The sequence below is a fragment of the Gekko japonicus genome, unplaced genomic scaffold (genome assembly GCF_001447785.1).
Source record: "Gekko japonicus isolate JY-2015 unplaced genomic scaffold, Gekko_japonicus_V1.1 scaffold1987, whole genome shotgun sequence".
NCBI lineage: Eukaryota > Metazoa > Chordata > Lepidosauria > Squamata > Gekkonidae > Gekko > Gekko japonicus.
This window is the reverse complement of record NW_015160277.1, coordinates 97,622-112,569: the sequence shown is the minus strand read 5'-3', so window position 1 is coordinate 112,569 and position 14,948 is coordinate 97,622. Positions and strand designations below refer to the sequence as shown.

At 47.4% G+C, this 14,948-nt stretch overlaps 1 protein-coding gene across 1 annotated transcript in view; it reads left to right on the top strand.

Annotated features, from left to right (window-relative positions):
* The window catches only part of EPB41L4B (erythrocyte membrane protein band 4.1 like 4B), a gene marked incomplete at its 3' end in the record, with an annotated part of 140,526 nt that overhangs the window by 37,486 nt on the left and 88,092 nt on the right, over positions 1-14,948 (top strand). Inside the window, exon 2 of the mRNA XM_015415274.1 lies at positions 9,163-9,267. Coding sequence (XP_015270760.1) covers positions 9,163-9,267 — 105 coding nt within the window. The remainder of the gene's footprint in view (positions 1-9,162; positions 9,268-14,948) is intronic.

Genomic DNA, 14,948 nt, shown 5'->3' with positions numbered 1-14,948 from the left:
CCCCGCCGCAGCACCCGGAGTGCCCGCAGCCTACCCCCCACCCCAAAAAAGCCCCTGGCACCCCCGCGGCCTGCCCCCTTGAAAAGCCCCGCCCCACCAGTGTACTTACCATCCTCCTCCTGCCTCCTCCCGGCCCAAATGAAGGCAGCTGGAAGCAGGGGGTGGCTGGAAGCAGGGGGTGGCTGGAAGCAGGGGGAGGGGCTTCGTCATGTCCCCGCCCCCCAGCGCCTCACTCCCGGAGCGCCGTACTGGCGCTCTCCAACCCCATCTGAGGCCTGGGCTCTTTCCTGTAAGGTTCCAGACAAAGAGTCCGGGCTTGGATGTTGTACATCCCCCAGAGCACTTTCTGTTCCTTGAAACTCACTTGTCTTGGGTGAGTGGAAATGCTCTAGAGCAGAGGTTCCCAAACTTATTTGGCCGACCACCCCCTTTTCAGAAAAGAAAATTACTCAGTGCTCCCCCTGGAAATCTACCTTCAAGGACAAAAAGATGCAGTGACAAATTTGCACCGAAGGCTCCTACCGCCCACCTGGATCGTTCCAGCGCCCCTCAGGGTATTACCCACTTTGGGAACCAGTGCTCTAGAGCTAGCGGAACATGCTCCTCAGTAGAGTTCTGGGCAAGTGGAAACAGGGTACAGGACACAAGCTCTTGTTCTTTAATCTGGCTGAAGCTTCTTATTAACAGGTGTCATCACCTTGTGTAGAGAGAGGTCTGATTCTTTCATTCATGGCTTGTATAGAGTTTATTTATTACAAACCCTTTCTTGTCCAGCTAGGCAGCAATCCTGCCCTGGGGCTGTTTCATGCACATTGGTGGTGGGGGAAAGTGCTGTCAAATCTCAGCTGATTTATGGTGACCCTGTAGGGTTTTCAAGGCAAGACCCACTCAGAGGTGGTTCATCATTGCGTGCCTCTGCGTAGCAACCCTGGTCTTCCTTGGGGGGTCTCCCATCCAAGTGCTAACCAGGGCTGGCCCTGCTTAGCTTCCGAGATCTGGAGAAATTGGGCCATCTAGGTCAGGACGTTGCAGATATTACACTGAGCAGACCTGAGTTTGCACCCCAAGTGTGTAGTCAGCAGTGGAGCTGCATTCTTTACTTGAGTTCATCGAGGGATGTTGAAGGAGGCCCCGCAGCACAGCCAGTAAAATGTCTTAACTTCACATTTGCGAGTCTGTTCTGTCAAAGCCTGCTAAAAGCACAAAATGGTAGCTCCACCTAAATTATCGAAAAGACGTGGTACAAAACATGTGGAACTGATGAGTCATATAAATCATCTATTCACATATATCACAGTAACAACCAACATCGATATCATATTTCCACAAAACATAACATACCAAATCTGACCATGACAAAAATATCTAACCGTATACAATTCAACAGATACACTCAAACAGGTCAATTATCAGTCTGTGATAATTCAGATGATCCAGTATACAGGGGTCATTTCCTGCGGGCGGGCACAGGAGTGGAGCTCTGGCAGTAAGGAGCCCAGGAGGCAGGCACATGCAACAAGACCCACCCCCTGCTCCCAGCAGCCCTCAGTCGGGCCACGAGGAGCAAGAAGCAGCCAGGTAAGTTGCAGAGCCCCCCCTCCGGCCCACCTTCATGTACAAGCCCTCCCTCCTCTGTGAGGACAGATCTGTGCATTCCCCCCCCCCCCAATAGCTAGCAATCCAAAACAGTCCAGTGGCACCTTTAAGACCAAGTTTTATTCAGGTACAAGCTCTCCCTCCTCTGCGAGGACAGATCTGCGCATCCACGTCCCCCCGTAGCTAACAATCCAAAACAGTCCAGTGGAGCCTGAGCGGTGGGCGTTGCCTTCTGACACACTTCCGGTGATGCCAGGGGGTGTGGCATACGCAAATAAGTTATGCTAAAAAGTTATGCTAATGAGCTCCTACACCTCTTTTTCTACAAAATGACCCCTGCCAGTATATATCCATTTGGGCCAAAAATATCAGTAAATATACTCAATCCAAACTTCCAGTAGATTTCATGGTCCAATGATCATTTCATATGTGGACCAAAACAGTCCCATAAACCTGAACAAACGATGACAGGGGGGCGGCTCTCCACCCATTTCACTAAGAATCTTCTTCATAGTCATGAAGTATTCCATTTGCCTGTTGAAATAATATATAATCACCAGAGAAACATCTAAGATGAATTATACAACATTACAAATATAAAATGAATTATAAATTATTTCCATTATACAATAATGGAAAATATCCTGACATAATACATACCTAATCTCTTAACAAGATCTCAGGCCTCAGTTACGTGAAGTAACAAATCCGGGACAAATGTGAAGTTCCTTTCCAGAAGCCCAGGCATCAGCTGTAAGCAGTCCTCTAGGGTGTGTGCCTATTAAATGTCTATTGGGTTTTGTTCCCGCACCAAGATATGAAGATGATATATGGTTAAATATTTTTGTCATGGTCAGATTTGGTGTGTAATGTTTTTGTGGAATTGCTGTATCAGTGTTTGCTATATTTATGGTTGCTAGTGTGATATATGTGAATGACTCATCAGTTCCATGTGTTTTGTACCACTATCAAAGTCTGCGCCAAAACAGGGTCATGTATTGACACTTCATGTGTAATATCACAGATGCCCGGTTGCAGAAATGCTTTATTTCCCAACCTGCCTATGTGTATAAGCTGAGACTGTATTAATGTTTTCTTTGGCGCTCAGGGGAGAAATTTCTTTTAGCTTTGGGATCCCTGCTGCTTGAAAACACTAAATGTGAACGTTTTTCAAAAATGCTTTTGAGAAACATACCTCCACGTCAGTCTAGAGAACAAAAGGTGAAGTCGGTGCATTATATTGCTTCCCAGCTGTATGTTTCAAGCAAGCATCTTTTCTTTGGGAAAGTTTTGCTCAAAGCCCTGGGTGGTAAAAAACTCCACCTTCTAAAAGGTGTTGCTTGCCCTGAAAACCAGCTAAGACTCTATCTCAAGTGGTGCCGTTTCAGCTAGGATGTAGCTGTATGTATCATGGGGAAGGCAGAATAGATATCTCTTAAAATGTCAGAAAATGTGAAGACGCATGCCTCCGCAGAGCATTCTTGGTAGATGAGACTTAAATAGCAGTTGACACCTACTGCTAGCACTCTTTTGACATGTGCCGCATGTAGAACCAATTTCACTTCCGATTGGCTGAGAAACTATTTTCTGTACGTAGCAAGCTGTCTTATAGGGCAAAGTGCATTTGCAAAAATGGCAGTGTGCGTCTTTGTATAATATATGCATTAAATGATTATATCGCATTGAGGGCAGAACATGGGCTGTATGGAAATCAACAGCTTTAAATCTCTGAAAATCCTGAAAAGCTTGCCAGGTGGTTTGGGGATGCAGCTTTACGGATGGTTTTAAGGAGGTTCATGGTACTGTCATGAAATGCTAGGCCTGCTTGAGAAAGCGAGGACTTTGACCCACTCGACAAGGCAAGGGAGGCTGATGAAAGCTACTAAGCCAAGGTCAGCCAGGCATGCAGGCTTCGTGTTCTTGGCGCAACTCCCGGGCACGGTGATTGTGCCAACAGGCACTGTACATTGGGCGTGCACACATTTGAGAGCTCTTCGATGGGTCCTTCTACGCTCCCAGAAGCTCACCTCTCTGAAGTGACATGCCAGGGTCAAGTGAGACGCTGTATGCGGTGGTGGACAGCAGGAACTCTTATAAAGGGCAGGAGAGTGTTCAGGGTTTCGAGGTGTGTCTGATAATGGTGGATCCCAGTCTGAGAGACTGGGGAGCCTGCCGCTCTGTGGGACGAGCATGGGGGCATGTGGAGCAATCAGGACGGTGTCGTATTTTTGGCTCTCAGAGCCACCCAGCTGGGATTCAGCGACTGGATGCCTGCATCAGACTGGGCCACACAACAGCCAGGCCTTGTCTTAAAGGTCAGCAAAAAGCAGAAGTACTTCATCCCTGAGCAGAGAACAGGGGTGGTCTTAATGGTTTAAGGGGCCTGGATGAAAGTCCAATTCAGTTTTTTTGATAGCTGAAACAGTCCTGGGTGTTGGGGGGGGGGCATTATTTCTCTGCTGTGGGATTCCTCATGCTGCAGTCAGTGCAGGCAGAATGCCACATCGGGCCAAGCAGGGTCCCCCGTGGCTGTTTTTGTTGGAAGTGCTGGATGGTGTCCCCTGCCTCAGCCTCCAGACTATGTGGCAAGAGAGTTAGATAGGCTAAATAGCCAGTTTGGTGTGGTGGTTAAGTGCGCGGACTCTGATCTGGGAGAACCAGGTTTGATTCCCCACTCCTCCACTGGCACCTGGCTGGATGACCTTGGGCAAGCCACAGTTCTGACAAGAGCTGTCCTTGAAAAAGAGCAGTTTCTGTCAAGAGCTCACTCAGCCCCGCCTACCTCATAGGGTGTCTGTTGTGGGGAGGGGGAGAGGAGTTTGTAAGCCGCTCTGTGACTCCAAAAAGCCAATCTCTTCTTCTTCTTCTTCTTCTAGATAGGTAGACCAAGCCTCTTCCTGTGTTTACTCTTCTGCCACTGTCCCCTTTGAAATGTAGATTGCTACTGTCAGGGAAATTGCCTCTCCTTCCTTCCATTCGTCCTCTCCCGGAACACTCTTCTTGCACGCGTAAAGAGTGCGCTGTCTCCATCTTGGCACCAAGACACAGATGGGCCTCTTACCATCCATGTCCATCCTTAGTAAGTTAGGCTAGGATACTATTCTATCCCTATCTAGAATGTAGCTCCTAAATAAATAGATTTTTATTGGTCTGAAATGGTCTCACCGAGCTTAGCAGCTGAAATCTGACAAGACTGGCTTAGCTTGGGCCATCCGGTTGAGGACTCTGCCTCCATTACAGCAAAGGACATTTGTCACACACACACACACACACACACCGGCTTTTCCTGTATTACTCATGCGATGCAGGTGGCACCTGGGTATTCAGCCAGCAGCCTAGTACCGTGTATGTGTGGGCCGGGTTCTGCCCTTGCCCTTGCCAGGAGGTGCTTAAAAGACCCTGAGGGAAAGGCGTTTGGGCTTCTTGTGGCTGACCCAAGGTCACACCAGCAGCTGCATTTGGAGGCGTGGGGAATCAAACCCGGTTCCCCCAGATTAGAGTCTGTGCACTTGACCACTACACCAACCTGGCTCTCCCAGCCCAGGTAAGAGAGAGAAGAAGAAGAGGGGTCCTGTATATAAGATGAAGCAGAAGGCAAGCCAGGGCCGAAGAGGCTCATCATCTGACCCATGAGCGGGGGTCATTTCGTAGAAAAAGAGGTGCAGGAGCTCATTACCATAATTCATTAGCATAACTTATTTGCATATGCCACACCCCCTGACATCACCGGAAGTGTGTCAGAAGGCAACACCCACCACTCAGGCTCCACTGGACTGTTTTGGATTGCTAGCTATTGGGGGGGGGTTTGCACAGATCTGCCCTCACAGAGGAGGGAGAGCTTGTACCTGAAGGCGGACTGGGGGGGCACCTCTGCAACACCCACCGCTCAGGCTCCACTGGGCTGTTTTGGATTGCTAGCTATTGGGAACGTGCAGATCTGTCCTCGCAGAGGAGGGAGAGCTTGTACCTGAATAAAACTTGGTCTTAAAGGTGCCACTGGACTGTTTTGGGCCGGGGGGGCTCTGCAACTTACCTGGCTGCTTCTTGCTCTGACTGAGGGCTGCTGGGAGCAGGGGGTGGGGCTTGTTGCATGTGCCCGCCCCCTGGGCTCCTTACTACCGGAGCTCCGCTCCTGTGTGCTTCTGCAGGAAATGACCCCTGCCCATGAGGGGGTGGGATCAGCAACTGCCAAGTACACCCCAGAGAGAGTTCTCTTAATCTTTTCCCTCCAAGATCCTCTGGCGTGCAGTGTTACAATATCCAACAAGTTGGCCTCCTGCCTCCGCTCCCAGCCCTGGGGACACAGGAGTGAATTCAAGACAAGGCAACATTTGTAAAACAATCAATACACTTTTAAGTATCTGGCAATGCCGCGTGTTCCTTAAGAGAGAATACATTAATGAGCACCTTGGGAGAAATGATGGCCTCGTGACAGATTTCTTTTATATGTGCTCTGAGACCTGCCCAAGCCCTCAGCAGCTGGGCAAGGCCCCTCTCTGGACAGCTGTGCGTGCAAAGAGTGGGCAGCAGCTGGCGTTTCAGAAAGCCCCTGGTAAGGAGCTGCCGGCCTGTGTGCCTGGAAGCTGGCAAAGGGAAGCCACCCCAAAGCTGGAATCCTGACAGAGTCCACCTGATGAACTTGCAGGCCTTGGAGTTCTGTGTGCGTGTGTGTGTGGGGTATTCTTTCACCTGTTGAAGCGGTCAGCCATCATTCACCCAGCAACAGTGTGTTGCTTTATTTATTTATTAAAATTTATTTAAATATTTATGCCCTACTGTGATGTCCTCCTTATTGGGGAGGACTAGTTTCACTTTAAAAGTTCTCTTTTTATTCTGTTTATCTGGGTATATACGGCTGCCACCAGGAAATTTAAGGATTTCCAGACCTTTTATACTTTACTGTTATTCTTACTATTTTGGTAGACTGAGTTCAAGGCTTACGAGGAACTATGTGGTCCTGAGGAAGTATTTATTTCAGAGCTGATATACTTGAATGAAAGAGGATTTATTGAAATAAAGCATAAATAAGAGGGTAGTACAATGTAACTAGTAATGTGTAAATACTGAACGATTGCTTTGGTATCCCACACAATCTTCTCCCTCTCTGTCAGGGATCTTTGCATGTAACTTTGTAACACTTGTTTATCTCAATGCCATATATGTTTACTGTTTCACTCTAGCCTGTCACTCAGACTTTCCTTTAACTCTTGTTCACTTAAACTTTACTGTTTCCTAGACACTCAGCTTTCAGCTTATAACTGCTTCAACACAGAACTGCTTGTCTCTCCTTTCACACACAGAACTAACTGAACCTATCAACTGTCAAACCTGTAACTGTAAAACCTGACTGACATACATACTCATCCACTCATTTTCACTTCCAAAACCCCTCCCCCTCTCTGTCAACCACCAGTCATACCACACTTGCCTCTCTCAACCACTCTAGTCTATCTACCACCGTCATGCAACCAAACTTTTAAAGAGACACGCACACACAAAAACAATGAATCATTACACCTATCTTTTCTCTTGGTTCAAGGCGGCTTACAGTAATAGTTAACAGCGTTTTCAGTGTAAATCCAAAACTCAAAAAGCCAGCCGCAAATCCCCCCCCAAAAAAAGATATGTGCTAACTTGGACCCCGTCCAGAATTCTGGCAAACAGGCAGGCCCTGCAGCACCTCCTCCTTGATCTCCGGGGGGGGGGGGCTCACCAGGGAGCCCTGATGTAAAAGGCCCCCGAGCTCTGGTTGATGCCAGGCGGGCCACCTTGAGTGGTGGGAGAGCCAGCCGATGGCTGCCTGATGACTGTAGTTGGTGCGCAGGGACGTGGAGAAAGCCAGGTCGTGAAGGGCTTTGAGGGTCACAACCAGCACCTTGAATTAAACTTGGAAACCGACTGGCAGTCAATGCAGCTGTTCTAACCTGGGCAACATATGTTCCTGGCGCCTAGCTCCTGACAGTAGTTAGGCTGTTGCATTCTGGACCAGTTGTAGTCTCTGGGTTATTATTTGTTTCTCTCTCTGTCTCTGCCGGTGTATCTGCAGTGTCCTACTGTGTCCATTCTTACCCTCTGTGGGGACGCTGTTGCCGCCCTACAGTTGAGGGAGTTATTGAGCCATTGATGCACTGTAGGAACAGCATGGGGAGGCAGCATTTGCAATGTGCATCGTTCAAGACTTGCATGTGTGGGGTGCATTATCCTCTTCCAGCTGGAGGGGCCGTGGCTCACCGGTAGAGCTTCTGCTTTGCATGCAGAAGGTCCCAGGTTCAATCCCCGACATCTCCTGTTAAAAGGATTGGGTTGAAGATGATGTGAAAGACCTTCTCTGCCTGAGACCCTGGAGAACAGCTGCCAGTCTGAGTAGACAAGACTGACCTTGAGGGACCAAGGAGGGTCTGATTCAGTAGAAGGCAGATTCTTGTGAATGGACAGTCCCTTTCTCTGTCCTGAGGCGGGTGCCCTGTAACAAAATTTTGTTTGTCTTTAAGGTGCTATAGGACTCTTACTCTTTTCTGCTGTTACAGACAGACTAACACGGTGACCCATCGTGATCTTAGTGATACCTGTGCATTTTGTAGCCATCATGTACTGGTGCGGAGGGCAGGGCATTGGCTGAAGGAGCTTAGGACGCCGGTTATGTCTCACTCCTCCTCCAGGATGCCCCTGGTCTTGCCCGTTTTTGGTACTTCCAGTGCCTCAGCTGTGCACATACCTAATTTGCACCAGTGTTGGCGACAGCAGGGCACTGTGCCAGCTTATCTCCATATTATGGTGGCGTGAGGCTTAGTTGCCGTCTTGAGTGGTGTACAGACTGGCCTTACGTTGGTGGGCATCCCTTTATTTTATCTTGTCGGAGAGACGTAATGGCACTGGGCAACCGCCACTGATGGGAAAGTGCCAACAAGACTGCAAACAGTTCCGATTTTTCATGGAAAGCTTCCCTGCTGCATGCATCCAAATGACTGCTCAGTCCTTTACAACAATAGAAGATTTATTTCCCCTTCCCTTTGCATTTCGAGCAATTAAAAACTGTGAAATCTTCCATTAGCAAAGAGCACACAGATTCCCAGACACTTTCACAGGGCTCTCATTTTATAGCTAACGTGGGACGTTGTATTATTTGATGAGTCGTGTGTGACGTCCCCTGATGTGCATGCGTGCCACGTACCATCAGACAGGACTGGAGAGACACTGGCCTAATTCAGCGCATCCACATGATTGCGTGGATGTCAGGAAACGTGCGGGTGTGTCCTTCCACTTTTTACATCTAGACTGTATGACATGTTTACGCCATACATGTACACACAACCAGTGTTCCCTCTAAGCTGAGTTAGTGTGAGCTAGCTCACAGTTTTCTAGCCTCTGGCTCACACATTTTTGTCTTAGCTCAGGAAGGATGGCTCCAGAGCAAACTAATTTATGCAGTGGCCAAATCACTCGCTCACAACTTTAATGCCAGTCACTGACAAAGTAGAATTTTTGCTCACAGGACTCCATGGCTTAGAGGGAGTATTGCACACAACTATATTCCTCCTTTAAAAAAAACTATTTTTTTTCTTACAGAAACATGCAAAAGGGCAAGATTTGTTTGACCAGATTGTGTATCACTTGGATCTTATTGAAACGGATTACTTTGGCCTGCAGTTCATGGATATGTCCCAGGTGATGGTATGTATGCAGTTTTCATATCACAGTAATTTTGGTGTCTGGAAGCCTTGACAAAGGAGAGTTGTTTCATATAATGTATGTGCCGAGTCTTACTTTCTAAGTAAGCCTGGAGTCTGGCTTCAGACATGTAAATATTTCATGTTCACAATGTCATGGGTGCCAGCTGACTTAAATATGCCTCTTTCTGACCCTAGCTAGCTGGCTATTTTATTCCCTTCGCTTTTAAAATGGCATAAGTTACAGTCATGCCACAAATAAGACCGTGAGCTGTCTTCCCTTGTGCAAAAACACTTGGATGGGCAGCAGTTGCAAATTTTTGATCAGTCTAGGCTGGGTCTTGTACAGATGGAAATGCAGGGTTCTGAAGGCTGGATGATAGGGCTGGAAGTACAGTGTCCTCCGTGACGTCTTACTGTGAAGACAGGAAAGCTTTACTCCCAAGCTAGCTTTCAAGACTGAGACAAGTTGGTGTTTATGCGCTGGACTCTGATTCGCTACTTTCTCTTTGCTTCTGAACAAAGTTTGAGTCCAGGGACACCCTGAAGACCAACCAAGTTCCATTCTGGGGATAAGCTTTCGTGTGCACGCAGGTGCGTGCACACGAACGCTTATCCCCAGAATGGAACTTGGTTGGTCTTCAAGGTGCCCCTGGACTCAAACTTTCTTCTGCTGCTTCAGGCCCCACCTGAATCTGTCTCTTTTTTTTGCTTCTGTTCTTATTACCTGAGTTCTCTAACATGCAGGGGTCGTTTTGTAGAAAAAGAGCTAGGGGAACTCATTAGCATAACTCATTAGCATATGCCACACCCCCTGACATCACCGGACGTGTGTCATAAGGCCACACCCTTCACTCAGTTAGTCTTAGTCTTAAAGGTTAGTCTTAAAGGTGCTATTTGTTAGTCTTAAAGGTGCTGTTTGAACTCTTGGACTATTTTGCAGCAACAGACTAACACAGCTACCTCGGGGAAGCTCCTGGATGGGGCTGGGAGTCCTTGCAGAGGCCACGTGGAGTGGCCTCGGCCAGGCAGAGGGGGAGGACGCCAACTTACCCTCCTGCTTCTTCCTCCTTCTGCAACAGAATGAGGCTGGAAGAAGGGGGCGGCCGGAAGAAGGGGGCGGCCGGAAGAAGGGGGTGGGGCTTCATTGTGTGCCCCGCCCCCTGCACCTCACCCGGGGGAACTGTGTTCCCCCGCGTGCCCCCCCGAAATGACCTCTGCTAACATGCAGAGCCCAAACTTTCTGGAAAGGCTTCCCTAAGAATGCCATTGCAAGTAGATTTTCAGTCAGTGCAATTCCAGTTTTTAGGAGGGTTTTTATGCTTGCAAGGTTCAACCTTTCCCCCTCAGCAGTGGTCTCCGGTAGATACAGGGGTGTGCCGTACAAGGATAGACTTTGTAACTGTAATCTTGGGGAACCTGATTCTATCGCCCATATTCTCTTTCGCTGTCCTAAATATTTCATTATGCGCAATGTTTTGATTCGCCCGCTTCTTCCTGTGCAGAGAGATTTTCTGGATAGGGATTTAAATTTCTTTCTAGCAGACAAGAGTCCAGCAATAACACTATCTGTCGCTGAATTTTTGACTTATGTATGGAAGTCAAGGGTAGTACTTTGTAAATCTCGTAAACCATGTTAGGATTGCTTTGTATTTTGAGATATTGGGAATATTGGTTGACGTTTTAGTACTATCCCTTAAATTTTGCCTTTGTTCTGGTTTATCTGTGTTAGGCCAATAAAGGTTTTCTGTTCTGTTCAGTCAGTGATGAATCTCATAAAGTTTCAAACCGAAATTATTTCTCTACCTCACATTATTTGCGTGAACAGTGGTTGCATTCAGAAGTGCGGCTACGTCTGGTTTAACCATAGGGGCGACAAGAACAAGGTGTACTTACGTATTAGTGGCATTTGTCTAAGCGCAAATGAAGCTATCCTTACAGGTTAGTGATTAGAAAAGGTGGAGAAATAGCAAAAGTCACATCATGACTGTTGGTGAAAGCAGAGTAGCGTTTAGGATAGGGAAAAGAGACTTGTCGGGAAAATAGGGAGTTTTGGAGTAAGAGGCAAGCAGGTTCGAATAGGATTGTGAAGCTGGAGTTTACGTATGAGCAGTGCAGATACACAAGGGGCAAAATGTTAAGCTAGAGATGATGGTCATGAGAAAATAGGCTAGGACTGGAAACCTACAAGCTGACCACAAAAGTATGGGGTGGACCCAGCTTGAATTGTTGTTGTTCAGTCGCACAGTCGAGTCCGACTCTTTGCGACCCCATGGAACAGATCACGCCAGGCCTTCCTGTCTTCCGCCATTCTCTGAAGTTGGCTCAATTTCATGTTCATTGCATCAATAACACTGTCTAACCATCTCACCCTTTGCCATCCCCGTCTTCTTTGACCTTCAATCTTTCCCAGCATCAGGGTCTTCTCCAGGGAGTGCTCCCTTCTCATTTGGTGGCCAAAGTATTTGAGCTTCAGTTTCATTATCTGGCCTTTCAGGGAACAGTCAGGGTTGATTTCTTTTAGGATTGACTGATTTGATCTCCTTGCAGTCCAAGGGACTCTCAAGAGTCTTCTCCAGCACCATAGTTCAAAAGAATCTATTCTTCGGCGCTCGGCCTGCCTTATAGTCCAACTCTCGCAGCCATACATGACTACTGGGAATACCATTGCTTTGACCATGCGGACTTTTGTTGGCAGGGTGATGTCTCTACTTTTTATCATGCTGTTTAGGTTCGCCATCGCTTTCCTCCCAAGGAGCAGGCGTCAGCAGTCTTAATTCCCGCTTGTGATTCATCCAGGCCAGCATTTTGCATCATGTACTTTTGCATATAAATTAAATAAGCAAGGTGACAATATACATCCTTGTCGTACTCCTTTTCCTATGCTAAACCAATCAGTTGTTCCATATCCGGTTCTAACTGTCGCTTCTTGACCCTTATACAGGTTTCTCAAGAGACATGTGAGGTGGTCTGGTACTCCCATCTCTTTAAGGACCTGCCATAGTTTGTTGTGATCTACACAGTCAAAGGCTTTAGCATAGTCAATGAAGCAGAAGTAGATGTTTTTCTGGTACTCTCTTGCTTTCTCCATAATCCAGCGAATGTTGGCAATTTGATCTCTGGTTCCTCTACCTCTTCGAAACCCAGCTTGTACTTCTGGTTGTTCTCTATCCACATACTGTTGAAGCCTAGCTTGTAGGATCTTGAGCATGTCCTTGCTAGCGTGTGATATGAGTGCAATTGTGCGATAGTTTGAACATTCCTTGGCATTGCCCTTCTTTGGGATTGGAATGTATACTGAATAGGGTATACTTGAGTAGGGTTGGTGAATACAGAGGAATGATCTAAAATGAATTTGTAAGGAAATAGCAACCTGGGGCGCTCGTCCTGTGTGCTGCGGCTGCACTGTCCCACCATCAGGGATAGCATCCTCAGCTTTCCCTTGTCCCGCTACTGTCCTGTTTCATCAGGGGACTGTAGACTTTGACTGGTAACGAGCCCAAATCCATTTCTCCCAATCACCAGCCCCTTCCCCAACCTGGGAGAGTTTTGACTTCAAGGGGAGCTCTTGAAAAAGGCTCTTTTCCCTGTCCTAAACACTACACCGCTTTTGCCAACAGTATGATGTCACTTTTGCTATTTCTCCATCTTTTCTAATCACCACCTTTAAGGACGGCATCATTTGAGCTTGGCTCTTGTATCATATCCATGGCTTCGCATGATAGGAGATGAGCCCCCTCCCCTTTCCTTCCAGGCTCTGAGCTGTCCAGGAGGCATGGACTTACCTGTGTTGTCCCCTGTGACCGCACTGTGGAGTGCTGTCTTGCTTAACAGCCCCTGCAGCTGCAGAGTTGCCATATTCTTTGGGGAGGGAGGCCATGTCTCAGTGGTAGGAGGTCCCAGGTTCAATCCCTGGCATCTCCAGCTAAAAGGATTAGGCTTTAGGTGATGTGAAAGCCCTCTGCCTGAAACCCTGGAGAGCAGCTGCCAGTCTGAGTAGACAATATTGACTTTGATGGGCCAAGGGTCTGATTTGGTATAAGGCAGCTTCATAGTTATGCGTGTATACATGTACACATCCTAAACGAGTGGGGTGAGCGGACATTTCAGAAGTTTTCAGGAGCAGGAGTTTATACCTGCTGTTGCAAAGAGATAAGGGAATCTCACTATGGCAATTGTGGTGAACTGGTTTGTGGGCCCTTGCATCTGGCTGTGTTTCAGAACTTGACCAAATCATTGCCTTCATGATACGACCTTAGCTTGGCTATCATTGCGGCTTGTATAACATATAACTGTGTAAAAGTCCCATCATGTTTGTATGAAATATACAAATCCAGGCAGTGTTTGGAACTGTTTACGTGCAAGTAACATTCCATTCCCAGTCAATTTCATGAAGATCCCAGTACATCAACGAAAATAAGAGAGAGTATTTGTTCTGCTGTTGTTGTTTTTTTTTTTGTATTTATGAATAAAGTTTGGGAATGGGGTTACAGTAAAAAGCATAAATTTATAGCTGCTCGTAATTCCAGAGGAGTAACCACGTTAATTTATTGTAGCGAAATTAAACGGAAGAACGGTGGTATCTTAAAAAGATTAGCAGAGTTTATTCCGGCAGAAGTTTTCTTGTGAGTCATAGCTTGCTTCTGTCAGATGCATGTGATGGATTGAGCTCTGTCTTGGGAAAGTTTACACGGGAATAAATTTTGTTAACCTCAACTTGCTTTTCGTGTTCCTCTAGAGCTGAAGCCAGGGGTAGGGATTGGCAAAAGCTCCACATCTTTTCAGGTCAAATCCCAAACCGTAGTCACATCAGCTCCATTCGAATGTTGCATAATGGTTAAGGACCAGTCTTTATGGCTTGGTGTGATGTCCAGAATTAAAACAATAGCAGCAACAGGCTAGGGTGTTGGCCAGCATTTTGCCAGCAGCCCATGTCGCTCGCGCCAAGACAGTTTTTTAAAGTGGGTTCTGTGCGCTGTGATGTCACTCCCTGGGAAACTGTGGAAGTAATATTGAGTGGCTCTAAGAATTGCCAGAAACTCTGCGGTTTTACCATAGAGTTTCTGGCTATTCCTAGAGTTACCCAGTGTCACTTCTGGGGTTTCTCTGGAAATGATGTTGCTGCACACAGGATGCCATGACGCCCCACCATGTCCCTGGCCCCAAAGGTCCTGGTGTGTGTGTGGGAACTGATTAGCACCAGAGGGGTGAATTAATTAACATCTCCATCAAAGGACCGTTGAAGCTGCAGAGGGGCAAACACCCTCTCAGCATTTCAGAGGATCCTTGCTGTGGAAGAACCGTGTTTCTCTGGTGAAGCTTTCCTTCAACAGCCTCTATCCTCTTGAATAGCCACCTCTCCCCTTTTTGCTTGGGTGTGGCAGCCTGGGAAAGAGGACGCTTGAGCCAGGTGGCGTTTGTTCTGGAGAGCTGCTGCCAAGCAAGAGCTAGTTGCCAACGCCTGGTTGGAAAATCCCTGGAGTTTTGGGGGTGGAGCAATGCTCCCTCTAAACTGTGGAGTCTTGAGAGCAAAAATTCTCCTTTGTGAGCTGCTGGCATTACAGTTGTGAGCGAGCGATTTGGCTGCTACATAAATTAGTTTACTCTAGAGCCCTCCTTCCTGAGCTAAGGCAAAAATGTGTGAGCCAGAGGCTAAAAAACCGTGAGCTAGCTCACATTCACTCA